Source organism: Terrapene carolina, unplaced genomic scaffold, assembly GCF_002925995.2.
Source record: "Terrapene carolina triunguis isolate 2854851 unplaced genomic scaffold, T_m_triunguis-2.0 Scaffold33891, whole genome shotgun sequence".
Classification (NCBI taxonomy): domain Eukaryota; kingdom Metazoa; phylum Chordata; order Testudines; family Emydidae; genus Terrapene; species Terrapene triunguis.
Window position 1 is genome coordinate 8,901,666 of NW_020698242.1, and position 14,628 is coordinate 8,916,293.

The window sequence follows — 14,628 nt, forward strand, 5'->3', positions numbered from 1 at the left end:
TGCTTACCCTGGCAAGCCGCGTGCCAAACGTTGCCGACCCCTGATATAGATAATGCTGGTATAACTTTAAGTATTTGCAAAGGCATTTCTAAAGGTTTTAGTGGCGACCACTGTATAAGCATAACTTCAGTACAGGATAGCATGTAAACATGCCACTCAACATGTAGTTAAACTCTTCAAAAATATGTTCTTGATCTCATGGGAGTTGGAAAGTTTGTTTTGAATTATGAATTATTGTTTAAACAAAGGAACATCTTAGTAAATTTGTATTCCTGTTTTGTTTCCAGTGGAAGTATAAACATTAACTTCTCTCTTTGTAGTTGTCTATCATCATGGAAACAGTGCAACTGGTGGCCATTACACTACAGACGTCTTCCAAATTGGTCTTAATGGCTGGTTACGCATTGATGACCAGGCAGTCAAAGTGATAAATCAGTACCAGGTGGTGAAGCCGTCTGCTGAACGCACAGCCTACCTCCTGTACTATCGCCGAGTTGACCTGCTGTGAAACTTCCCTCTTTATGCTGTGTGTGCAAGATACCTGCTTTGTAGAACGCCAACTATCACTAACTTTTTTCCTCCTTTACATGCTCTTTTGAGTGAATCCTTTTTTCCCTTGCAACTATGGGCTAGAGTGAAAAAGGAAACTACCTTGGGGGTTGTGCACAACATAGTTTGTGTGTTGACTTTTGACTTTCCAGAATGAAGTCATTTGGTTGAAAGACTCAGTCTCACGAATCACAAAAAGATAAAATATTTCTGAGTTAATGCTGAATCCTAAGATGATAAAAGGGGTTTGCATTTGATTCCCACTTTCGAATTGCATAGTAGAAGAAAACCCTGCACCAGCAACAAAACTTGTAGATTTCTGTGAAAATAAGTTTTATCTTTACTTAAATAAAAAAAATTAAAAAAAAAAAAACCCTCTCTGCTCCCCCAGTAGTTTTTGATAAATGGTAAAACATGAGCCAGTGTGTATCAGGAGACAGTGGTTCTATGTGCTTCAAAACAATGTACAAAAGTACAAAATGCAGAGTTGCTGGTTCCTAATAGGAAAAAAACCACATTTTAATAATTGTGCGATGAGAAACTGCTTAAGTACACATTGCAGATCAAATATTTGGAGTTAAAATGTTAGTCTATATAGATGGGTGATTGTAACTTTATTGCTATTAAGAGATTTCAAACTGCATTTATGCTTCTGTGTACACAAGATTTAAAAAAATGGGCAAAATAATGAAGATTGATATTTCTTTAAGTCTGCTTTGTTTAATTTTGCTGTCTGCTCTCCTATAATGTTGAGTTCTTAATTGTACACAGTTTAGTGATATCTAGGAGTATAAAGTTGTCGCCCATCAATAAAAGTCACAAAGTTGGTTTAAAGTTGTGGGTTGTGTTTCTTTGACTTTGAGTGTAAATTTCAGTTGTGGAAACTCTAGTCTAGAGTTACTATGCATTTTCTAATTTGAAATAATGCTATGATACTCATGAAAGCATAATCATTACATTATTTAAAAAAATACCTACTAGGTCAAATGAGTTTTGCATTAACAAAAAAAAAAAAAAGGTAATTGCAGGAAAAAGTGTATTTTCTCCACTGTTTTCCCTTCATGTTTTTAAAATGAAGTAGCTGCTTTATTTTTTTAGGCTTTATGTTCCAGGAAATTTCTGTATCATTTTCTTAAGCTGCCTAGATTTCTCTTTTCACTTTTTCTCTTTTCTGGTACAGGCAGGACAGTTGCTTTCCATATAACTTCTCTGTGATTGTGCTGCTTTTTACTTTTTGTTGAAATAACTGTACAATTTGCCTTTTTAGTAGCTCTAAGGTGTTCATAGCTCACCTATTAATATAGTATCTGGTCACCTTTTTGTGCTATCTGTTTGGCTTTTTCATTAAAAGGCAATTAACCATGTATTTGTACAGTGCCTAACGCAATGGGGTTCTGGTCCAGGGTTGGGCTTCTATTTACTACAGTAATACAAGTTATTAATAATAAGAAGGGGCTTTGGTAACCACAGCCACAAAGGAGGAGTGGTGGGAAAGTGTTAATCACAGCTTCAGCTTTCAGAATCTCTTCATCCAGGGCTGATCTGAAGAGGTGCCCTTCAATTTTCATGGAAGTTGATCAGGCCCTTATGTCTACACAGTCATTCAGTGAGGAGCACTAAGACTTTACACTTTAGCTTTGAGAAAATATTGGGTGCCTCTCTCAGTAGAACTTCATTTAAGTCTCCCTGCTTCAGTTGGATTCTTCACTTTGTGTTGAATTGTTGGGAGGAATTGCTGTGCACTGTTCAACTACTGGTGTCTCCCACCCCAGAGGTGGGGGCATTTTACAATCTCTCCATATAGTTTGTGTATTATACACTGAGAGTGTTTTGGATGTAAGTTGCTATACAGATGTTCGTTGGAGTGGTTGGAAAAGTTCTAATGAACTTTTTTCCTTTGGAATTTGCTGAATTGAAACCTAAGCGCTTTGTGAAGACAGTTTGATTTTGATGAAATTCCACCAGAAACCAAGCAGGGTTCCTGTGGAACATGACCTACCAGGTAGGTTTCCTGCCAGTCCATGTACCTGGCAGACTGCCCCAGAGCCAGGGCTCCTAGAGATGGGCAGAGAACATTTTTATTTGATGGAGAAATTTACAAATTTTGAACAAAAATCACTTGTAAAGTTGTTGAACCATGGTCACTAGCAAATGTAAGTCAGGCTGAACCATTAATTCTGCAGTTACAAAATTTCCTATGCGGATACTAGTCATCCTAATATGGAGCTATTAGAACTGGACACACAGTGAGAAAATAATCTTATTATTTCACTTAAAACCTGATCCAGCAAAGCAATGAGACTATTCACAGGCTTAAAGACAAGAGCATACCACGATCACATTAATCCATCCATTATAATATTAAATACATATATAACATTTCACATTATGTCCCTGCCCATCCTCCCTTTGAAGTTGGTTATAATTCCCATGGATGTCAATGGTGCACAATTAGACCATTTTACCAACACTAAAAATATTTTATAGATCCCACTTGTAATTAACATACACTTTAATCCCACAAACCTGCACTGAGCTTTTCCTATGTCAAATAAAGCTGAAACAAACCTGGAAGTTGAAACGTGAAACAGACATGTAAATTTACATTCCTTTTTTCTGATGATAGTGGTGATTCTTATTACTTTAAATATCTAGCTCATGACACTTTTTTTATGTATATATAGTCTGTCTCTAGTAAATGTAGGTTATTATATAAAACCAAGGCTATGGCTACTCATAAGAGACTTGCCCATAAGAGACTTTTCACAAAAACAACACTATAAATCAGTCTTGCAAAATAATCTGGAGCTCCTTTAGCTGAGGTTACTTGGGGCCACGTCAAGTGATGATGTTTTTGAAAATATTGTGATAAAATTATGAAAGAGGAAATTATATTACAAACACAATGTAAAAGTGAAGTACAGTAGTCACTATGATTCTGCATATTCATGTCCTCTTTAATTTTGCTAAACTGAAATGAGAGATGCAGTAGAAGTGGGGGAGGAGGGATGTTTCTTTTTTTTTTTTAAGAACTGTTTTAATTTCAGGTGTAAAAACAAGTATTGCAATGTCTGTTGGTATGAAATAAACTGTTCCTTAGGTATTTTTTAAATTTAATTTGCACTAAGGATGTTGCACATACAATTGTTGATGAAACCTGTGCAATGAGTTACTCAAAGAAGTCAGTGAAAAGCATGTAGCAACATCTGACATTACACAACCACAATTTTTATTTTCTGTTAACCTACTCTCCTTGTTTTTGAACAGAGTGTGTATGTCCTTGATTTCTATCTGTCACTGATCATGTCAAATGCATCAGAGCTAAGTGTTATCATTATTTAGTGATGTTCTTAAAGCAGATTTTAACCTTAGAAAAAAACTGGCTTGAATGCAAAAAAAGGCCAAGATTTTCAAAACCAGAAGCCTGAAAATAGGGCTCCCAAATCCTATACTTGAAAAATCTTGGTCTAAGTATAAGCAATCAGAGCATGCCAGAAGTTCATACTGAAACAGGCTGTTTAGGGGGTGATTTTTCAGAAGAGCCATAATGACCTACAAACAAAAGATGGGATTTTTCAGGAGACTGTCACATTTGGAAAATTCCACCCCTAGTGAATTAGTCAAAAAGTCCAGCATATCAGAATATTGATTAAAGAAAATAAAGAACAGTTCAGATAAGTGCTATGCGGTAAGTATGTGTTTTAATAACAGTTGAAATAGCATTTCATTGTATCATTGCTTTGTGAAATACTTAGCCACCTCCATAGGCTGGCTACCTATATATCATTATGCCTCAGCCCAAGATTTTTAAGGTACTGGAGGAGCACCGTGGAAAACCAAAGAATTAGTCCTTTTATGAAGTATGTTTGAAAGTCTTTTATTTCAGACAGTCTTTGGGAAGCATCTTGGTTATGTGTTTTAATTACAATATTTCACTCTCCTATAGGGCCATCCATCCAAGGCTAATCTTTCATGAATTTAGTTCCAGACTGGTCCTTTGCTATCTGTCATTACTGTTCTCTCCCAATTTGCAGATAGAGGAGCAGAGGTTAAGTGACTTGCTTTATAATCCATACAACTAATACCAAGAGTGAATATTTTATGTTTTTATTTTTGGAAGGGATTTGTACCATGGAAACTGCAGAAAGTCAGTGAGTAGTGTATTGCTTTGGGCACGCAGGTATTAGCCTGTAGTGCGAAAACCAGAAACAAATAGAAATACTTTCCCCTCCATCTCAGTTAATTCTTGAATTTGTCACTTGTAAATCCATTCGTGCAAAACCTTTTAAATCACTGATGGAAAACGGTGTTGAAGAGTTTTGGTAATGATTTTTATTGACCTAAGAGAAATATTCATATAGAGCAATTTTGAATGGATTCTGCCATGCCATATAGCTCACGCTCTTCAGTCTCACGCTAAGCATGGTTTGGGCCTTTTCATTTCTCTAATGGGAGGCTGCCATGGGAAATCCAGGACGCTGAAGTAGTTTTGATGAGTCGGCCATGTGAGTCAGTCCTGACCAGTGCCTCAGCATGGTAATAAGGACATTGTGTTGCTGGAACTGTGATCATTCCTTTAAAAAAAAAAACCACAACACGCCTGGCCCTAACCACTCCTGGCCATTAAAAATCCCCTGACACCCTTCTCGAGAGCAGGGGCACTAGCTCTGAAGTTGTAGCCAAGTTGGCTAATCCTATTCCAGTTGCCAAACATCTGCAATTTTAAATGGATTTGGGTTGTGTTCATTTCATTGTGTCATTCATTAAACTGTTGCAACCTAGGACTTCACACACCGTGGCCATTTGGAATGTCGTGGTGACTATTGGAACAGAACATCCTGCTCCAAAAATGCAGGCCATACCACTGGAGAAGATGGAGCATCTGCGCTTTTAGCTGTTAGCTGTATACCGCCCATGGTTTACAGAGGTGTAGGTCTGAGTCTCTCCAGTAGAGTGCAGTGGTGTCACACACACTGAACGGTTTATTATAAAGTTCTAAACTACTGCAGAAAATTTTGAATCCACTTAACTGTTGGAAAAGAATAGCTGGTCACACAATGTTCTTGCCCTAAGAAATCTTAAGCAGTCATTTTGAATAGAAATTCACTTTTTAAAAGTTATTTGCATTATATGTTGCAGAGAGATCTATGGGTAACTGTGCATTTTATTTTGTTAGCTTTATGATATTGGTGACAGCAGGAGGAGATTATGGTGGTTTACATCTGAGCAAATTTATAATTACACTCTTTTTCCTTCTTGGGCAAAATCTCTGAAAGTGGGAGTGTCGGGGAAGCATCTTCCAACTTCTTGCATCTGCAAACTTGCAATGGAAATTCACAAAAATAGGCTTTCTTGCAGGTTAGTCCAGAGGGGATTACGCTGATTTAGGAGCATCCCCCATGCTGTTTCTGCTCATGATCACTGTCTTACAAACTGCTCAGAAGAAGAGAGTATTTTGGGGCCTCCATTTATGTTTGAGAATGGTTAATTACGTATATTGAGTGTGCTCCGGCCCAGAAATTATAAGATCGATGAGGAAGGAATTGTCTTTGTTACTTGTTTGTACAGTGCTTAGCACAAAGGGGTCTTGATTTTCTGATTGGGGTCCCTAGGCACACACTATTTCTGTTATGATAGACTTGAATCAATAACCCATCTCGGTACACTAACGTGCCTCCTATGTGAGCATACATTTGAATTAGAAATGGAGTGTAATTCTGTTGGGTACGTCTACACTTACCGGAGGGTCCGGCGGCAGGCAATCGATGTTCTGGGATCGATTTATTGCGTCTGGTTTAGACGCGATAAATCGATCCCCGATCGATCCCGGAAGTGCTCACTGTCAACGCCGGTACTCCAGCTCGGCGAGAGGAGTACGCGGCATCGACGGGGGAGCCTTCCTGCCGCGTCTGGACCCGCGGTAAGTTCGGACTAAGGTACTTCGAATTCAGCTACGTTATTAACGTAGCTGAATTTGCGTACCTTAGTCCGAAGTGGGGGGGGGGGTAGTGTGGACCAGGCCTTTGAGTCTAAAATCAAGGCATGGTATCTGCATGTTAAACAGAGTAAAATAACTGAAATCTGTCTTTGTTTCTGTTTGTTGGCTGTTACATAAAAAGATTTTTCTTATATATTCAGTCCCATTGTGTGGCTTTCCCCGCATATGAACCAGAGAAGTTATAATCAAGACCGTAATAACTATGAAGTGAATGGGTAAAAATAACTTCTGATTTGTTTTGGCATTGGCTGAATGTAGGACTTGAAACAGCTGAATGAAGACAAAATGAAAATTTTAACGTAATGTGTGAAGTGTCAGTTTTGTCTAAAACGTGTAGCTTCCAACTCCTCCCATGGCCACAACAATCACCTCTTAATCTGAAGTGAATCAATTTAGCAGCAGCATATGTGTCCAAGAAATCAAGGTTTGATTTGCACCAGATAGGAAGAGTCTTGTTTCTGGCACGTTTGTTTTCGGAATCAGATATATTTGGATATCTGTCCACATTATGGAAATCCAGCCTATTTTAGTCATTTAACAGTAGCCACGAAAGAGACTTGAATATTTTGGACTCCTGGGAAAATACTTGCAGAACATGATGCAATCTAGGCAACTGTCTTCTCTCTTTGATCCTTCACAATAAACGTGCCTGTGTATCATCATGTCGTTCTAATTCCATGGAAACACAAAGTGGACCAAATTCATGTATTTGAGTCCATCGACTTCAGTGAGCTTACATCAGGGACAAATTTCATCCACTGAATTTGTATAGCTCAAAAATATCCAACAGAATCCCAGTGGAGATAAGTAGTAGAAGTATGTAGACAATATAATGTTCCACCTCTTCATACTTCAACTGAAATGGGCCTTAGGTCACAAGTGATGAGAAGTTTAGTGGACTCATCCTAGTCCATAGTACCACTGGATACAGTGTCTGGACTTGGGTGATGGAGCTAATTGTTCATATCAAAGGAATACATACCTTAAAGCAGGGGTTCTCAAACTAGGGGTCGGGATCCCTCAGGGAGTTGTGAGGTTATGTGGGGGTCGAGAGCTGTCAGCCTCCACCCCAAACCCCTCTTTGCCTCCAGCATTTATAATGGTGTTAAACATATTAAAAAATTTTAATTTATAAGGGGGGTCGCACTCAGAGGCTTGCTATGTGAAAGGGGTCACCAGTGCAAAAGTTTGAGAATCACTGCCTTAAAGCATCAAGAATAGGGAGATGGGTAATTCTGTTCAGACTGAATCACTGGAAAGGGTTAATTCGCAGCAGGGATGTGTGGGAATTACAAAATCACAAATTCCCCCTGGATCTGGAAATTATTTGAAAATTGTATGTGGTGTTTAAATGAATTAATCAACTTTCTGGTAATACTAATGCAGCATCCTTAAGAGTCAGATGACTCACTGCACCAGAGCGGTGTGTGGTTTGTACCACTTAAGAGACTAGTGCTCAGACTGTCTTGGGAATTGGAGCCTTGTCACATCTCTGGATTTGGATGATTCTGAGTTGTTGCCATTGTAGGGGAGAACTAAAAAGAGGCCAATGGGCCTAATGCTGTTGAGTTGGTGAAAAGGGGTTATTCTGTGAACTTAGCAAAACCATCAGTCCTGGAAGAAGCTGAGCAAGAAAATTAATTCAAGAAAAATACAGTGCTATCTATGACTTCAAAGTAACTACGGTTAACTGTCTTCCACTCTAGTCTGTCTAGTGTCCTGTTCATCAGAGCATCAACACATTTTGGGGTAAGGCTGAGATTTTCAAACATATCCAAATTCCACTGAATTTCTATAAGCAAGATAGAGTTGTGGGCTACAGATAAGGGGCCATATGCCATTGTTTCACATCTGGAACTCCTTTAAAATAAACCAAAATGTCATCCAAATACAAATAGAAAAGGATTGACCTGACAGAGTGGATAATATTGTGACCATCTTAGATTTTTCTTAAGACGACTAGGTGCTTTGCACCCATGTTGTTCTAAAGAAAGATATTGATAATGCTTGCCAGTGGATCTAATTATTTAAAAAGCCATGCAAACTGGACACCATGCTTGGGGATTTCTGTAATGCAGACAGATACCCAGACAGATTGGATTATGAAAACAAGATATCACTTCTTCTCAAAAAAAAAAAAAAAAAAAAAAAAAGCTTAGCTCTGAAAAATGGCAAAAAGCCAAGAGTGACTAAGCAAAGACGTCTATAGGAATCAACATTTAAGAGAGTGGGTTCCCCCCCACCATGTAAATTGCCCACTGGATGGAGTGGCCTCCTTTGTTGTTTAATGAAGATGGTATTTCTAATAATCCATATATCAAGTACTATAAAATCTATTTTTGATGTGCAAGCTTTGCTGTGTTTTAAATGTATAATTCTTTGGAGAATATCCTGAGAGTTGCAGTCTTCAAACCAGTATTGATTGGATATACTATCGACGGTTGAAAAGAATAAAACTCTCAGGATATTGGTCAGCAGTTTTAAACAGAAAATGATTCAGACTGTTTTAAAGAGACCTTGGTTGTTTCTGGTGTGTGTGTGTGTGTATTTGTATGGGCTGTATTTGTGTGTACACATCCCAACATTTTTTGCCTCGATCCTTCTGTATTTGAATGCCCCTGGACAGAGTAACTAAGGGACTCTCATTCAACCAATGGATTGACATTACTGGTTTATTTCCCCAGCCCTTTCAAATTCTCTTCTGCCCAAACCATTCCCTTTGACAGCCACCAAACCCCTGTTTGGAACAATGCATTGCTCTAAAATCTACAGGGTGGCTTCTTAGCCATCAATCACAGTTATTTTGTTGTTTCTTCTTTTTTAATGAAAGGGAACCTGTACTGGCAGCGCCACTCTGCGGAGCTAAGTACACAGGCGCTTTGGAAACATCCCTGTTACAGTCTGCAAGTGCAGTCCAGCTCCGCACTCAGGCCTGGTCTACACTACGACTTTAATTCGGATTTAGCTGCGTTAATCCGAATTAACCCTTCACCCGTCCACACTACAGAGCCAGTTAATTCGAATTAAAGGGCACTTAAAATCGATTTCTGTACTCCACCTCGACGAGCGGAGTAGCGCCTAAATCGATTTTGTTAATTCGAATTATGGTTAGTGTGGCCGCACACCACCGAATTAATGTGGTTAAAAACCGAATTAATGTGCTTAGTGTGGCCGCGCACAATCGAATTTATACAACCTGTTTCCCAAATTCGAATTATCTAAATTCGGATTAATCCTGTAGTGTAGACATACCCTCACCTAACCTGAACGCTGACCTGCCCCACCCACCAGTAGTCAGTTTCAGGCTTGCCATGACTTCTCAGTAATTGCGGAGGAGCGCCCCCTGGCGTCTCTCCTAGGGCGCAGACTAGTGGGACGGCGAGGGGAGAGAAGAAAGCTTTGCAAAGTGACAGCAAAGCAATGGGAGATGAACTGATACTTGCAACCATTTAATTGCGATTTTCCTTCTTGCAGCGATTCCCCACCTCTTCTCTCTCCTCCACCCAAGCACACTCGCAGGTCTCTCGTTTGGCTCATTTATAAGGCAGTTTGGTTGCAGGGCTTTACGCTGCACCCCCCTCTTTCCTCCCTCCCTCCCTCCCTCCCTTTGAATCTAAATGGGTTTGTTTTGCAGTTAAAGCCTTTCCTTTGATTTCTCTCCCCCCACTCCCTTTCTGCTGCGGGCAGGAGGCTCTTGCTTAGCTGGGGATCGCATTTCCTATCTCTCCTTCGCAGCCAGAAACTTCGGAGCAGGAGGAGCCGCAGCTTCGACTGATCCCTGGAAAATTACGAGTTAGCGGTTTGGGTTTTTGTTTTGGGGCTGTTTTTTTAACTTCAAGGGCTGCAGCTAAGCGATCTCCTTGGATTTCACTGTTGAATTCCATCTGGGTCCAGAGCCCCATCTCTCTAGCCCCATCCTTGTAGCTGGTTTCATGGAAAACTTGTAAATTATCATTTGGTTTTAATTATTGGTCCCTCCCCCCCGTCTCTGTCTCCTCCTCCGCCGACACCCCCCTTCACCCCCCCGTTTTGTGTGTGTGTGTTATATTACTCCATTTGGTAGGGCGATTCTCAGTTTTCTTGGGCTCCATGGTATCTCCCTGCTGCCCTGAGAGATTTGATGACACTGACACCCCTCTATTTTTTCCTTTTCTCAGAAAATAAAGAGCAGTTGCCAAGATCATAGAGGGCCAAGAAATGATCATAACCCCGGAGAGTATAAATATCGCTGGCGAAGTTGTATGAGAACAGCATTCATCGCTACCAGCTGTGCTGAGACCTTAGCATTCATTGCACCTAGTGATAGTTGTCATTTCCTTCCCTCCCTCCCTGTTGTCATATTTAAAATATATAATTTATTTTCCACAAGGAGGTTTTTGAGGAGTTTTAGCTTCTGGTGGACTTGCAGATTTTGAGAGGTAAGTGTTAAGTTTCAGCACTGGATTTTTGACTGTTTTAAACCTTTTGTGTGTAACAAAAATCTTTGTGTTAGGGATGTATATGTTTAATAACCTCTCCAAAAGATTGTGTGTGATACAAAATTGCACTTTACTATTAAAGTTCTATTTATAAATAGTTCATAATAAGTTAATAAAGTAATAGATGTTACATAAATCGTATTACTAGTGTTATAGACAGTTACAGTACTTATAAATACATAGGTGGAAGGTGTCATTGATAATTATAATCAGACCTGTTGGATGCTATAACCTCTAATAGTCTGACCATTTATTAAAACATCTACTGATTTTTTTCTTAAACTTTTATAAACTATATATATATATACATATATATATATGAACTATTATATATAAGCTATTTATAAATCTAAACTGGGTCTGTAACTAAACCTTCAAATACTAGTAGAACCAGGTAACTTCTGTTAACAGTTTAAAAAACAACTTTTACTATGGCTTTAGGTAGAAACTCACCCTCTTGTATTACACGAGAGTGGATGATGGTAGATCCAGACGTTTTATCTCTGACCTTGAAAACACAGATTTTACAGTTTTATGCGGTAGAGAGGACAACGTGTTCTAAGTCACAGAATTTGTAATTTCACTCTTGACTATTCTGCTGGTATTATGTTTGCAGGGAAATACCCGACAACATTGTAAAGCCTCAAATATGTGCATCGTGGCTAAAATGACAAGGCTGCATACACAAAATATACAGTGGGCATAGTGCTTGAATCCTGAGTTTATCTACGTGAGTGAAAATCTGATCCACCCCGGCTCTGCTTTGCTCGTTTTGAGTTGCTGCTGGCATCCTATGTTAACTCTTGCATCTGCCGGTTTCCTCTGCCTTCTCTATGTATACTATCCCATGGCGCTGCAAATATTTGCAGCAATAACATGTATAACCAGGGGGATAATCCAACCACTTTAATATTTAACTAGGGGACATATTAGAGATCACTAACAACAAAGCATTAAGGTCTGGTGAGGACACCACACTGAGGCTGACTTTATGTGTTTGCCTGTGGGTTGAGTAGGGAGTTTTGTGTGGCAAATTCTAGAGGTTACCCACGCTTCTACCCTCTGAGATCAGAAGCTTTCCATTAGTCTAGGAAGTAACTTTTTGTGAACAATCTTTTCAAAGCCCATTTAAATATGACCTCCTCAGATCTCAGAAAATACTTCTTCCTTTGTCCCCAGTTGTAATACAGTAACTCCTCACTTAACGTTGTAGTGATGTTCCTGAAAAATGCGACTTTATGCGAAATGATGTTAAGCGAATCCAATTTCCCCATAAGAATTAATGTAAATGGGAGGGGTTAGGTTCCAGAGAATTTTTTTTTGCCAGACAAAAGACATTATATACATTTACAGTGTAAGTTTTAAACAATTTTAAACCGTTTAATATTGTACACAGCAATGAAAGATTGTGAAGCTTGGTTGAGTTGTGGAGTAAGAGGGTGGGATATTTCCCAGGGAATGCCTTGCTGCTAAATGATGAACTAGCACTCGGCTGAGCCGTCAAGGGTTAATATGCTGCTGTTAATGTAGCCTCACACTCCACAAGGCAGCATGGACTGAGGCAGGAGGGAGGAAACACAATAGATGCAGGGCAGTAGCTGCAAACACTTCCCTGCAAAAAACTGAACATGATGAGCCCACGCTCTCCAGCTGGAGCGCACCACTCCCTCCTCCGGACAGCACATGCACGGCTGCACAGGTGAGGACTTTCCAAAGTGCTGGGGGTGCGTGCATGAGTGAGAGAGAGACGTGCATTGCCCCTTTAAGTACAATGACCCCACTTCAAGTACGTTGCCCTTTTAAGCAGATCAGCCAGTTCAGATAGGAAGCACCAGCTTCCAGCAAGCTCCCTCCTTTCTGTCCCTGAGCCCTGTCCCCCTCCTCCGCTTTGTGGAGAGGGGCTACGGAGCGGGGGGGGGGGGGAGGGGGAGGGGGGCGACCTGATAGGCGCCCCCCCCCCCCCGCCAGGCGGGAAGCTCCGGGGGGCAGCTCCAAGGCGGGGGGCGGGAGCAGCCCGGCGGGGGGGGGGGGGGGCAGCTGCCGAGACACATACCTTATAGGGAATTTAGGGGAGCTGATGGGGACGGGGGGCTGCTGCCCCCTTTCCCCCCTCCCCCCGTTTCTAATCCCCACAAGGAGGGGCTGCTCTGCCAGAGAATCCTGCAAACAGTGAACAGAACAGGCAGCTGCCAAAGGACGTTATAAGGGAGCATTGCGCAACTTTAATCGAGCTTGTTCCTGAATAGATCAGCAACGTAACAACGAAACAACCTTAACCGGGACAATGTTAAGTGAGTAGTTACTGTATATTTTGCCTGTGAGATGCCTTCACGTCTGGACATTCAGGAGGCAGTTTCTGCCGATTCACTGGTTTCTGATCAGTCCCAGATGTTAACATGGCATCGATACCATGAGCCCGATGCGTTTGAAAAGAGGTCATAGAAATGCTTCCTCCCCTCCCTTGAATAAAGCAAAGTTTAGTCAGCTGGGACAGTGGTTGAAGGAGCTGTCAAACTTCCAACTCGCACACAATGTGCGTCCAAAGCTTATAAGAGTTTCCACAACTGGGATGCCAGTGATCTGTGCAGCCTGGAGACACACAGCTGAATATCTGAAGCCGTGATTCAGCAAAGCTCTCTTAACTGTGTTGCTGAATTGGGGGCTGGGTTTTTTAAGAAGAGCTTGAACACCACTTTGGGGCAAATGGATCCCAGGGGAGAGCTTGCTCTTGTATTCTTTGCCCACCCAAATTCCCATGGGCATCCACTATACAAAGGAGTGTTGTATTTGCCTGCGTAATAGAACCATGTCTTTGCCATTGTCCCCTGTTTAATTTAAATATTTCTGAGGCATCTTGTCCTGGCCACTGTCAGTGACAGGCTACTGGGCAAGATGGACCCTTGCCATCTTATAAATAGGGTAACTACCTACTATGCTGGCATGTTTATATCCCCCTACTGGCACTCCCTCCGTTTCACCCATCATTCCATACCCATCATTCTTGGTATGCCAGAGAGTTGTTTGTTCAGGGAATTCCCTTCACCTGGGAAACTGGGTGCAACTGAATGTCTTTGGGACAAGTTCTAGCCCCATTTAAATTAATGTCAAATCTCACCTTGATTTTTAATTGAAATCAGTGATCCTAGGGATGCACATTCACAGAGGTTGCAGTGGGTGATTTGTCTGTTCTAAAAGGACAGAGTGCTGGAAATGATACTTTTCCCCCCTACCTGAAAGTCAAGTACGTGAAGCAGGGACTGAATACTTAATCCACCAACCTTAAAACTAGGTTTCAAGGCAGCCCAGTTAGGGAAAGGGGATAATGCTGTTAATTCACAAGCAGAGGAAAGGACTCAGAGAATATTGTACCATCTGTTACACAGTGTTGACTAGCTGCTGAAAGGGCTTGAGCAAAGAAGCCAAGGGTCTGTTGAGGAGTTGACATGTTGACTTCATCGCATAGTAGCAGGTTTGGTATGTCTCTGGGCTGTCAGAGGGTTCCGCTGATTCACAAGTTGCAATTTCTGTACCTTCACTGTGTAATGGACGGGGCCCCTGGTTAGAAAAGGGAGTAAATCCAGGTCGGTAGGTATAACTGCAGCA

General features: G+C 40.9%; 1 protein-coding gene across 2 annotated transcripts in view; it reads left to right on the forward strand.

Annotated features, from left to right (window-relative positions):
* Positions 1-1,383, forward strand: part of LOC112108583 (ubiquitin carboxyl-terminal hydrolase 10) — a 75,090-nt gene extending 73,707 nt beyond the window's left edge. For both annotated transcript variants that reach the window (XM_024202778.3, XM_024202779.3), the window contains one exon: positions 321-1,383. In XM_024202778.3, the coding sequence (XP_024058546.1) occupies positions 321-508 (188 nt within the window). In that variant the 3' untranslated portion in view covers positions 509-1,383. The remainder of the gene's footprint in view (positions 1-320) is intronic.
* Positions 1,384-14,628: the final 13,245 nt, after the last annotated feature.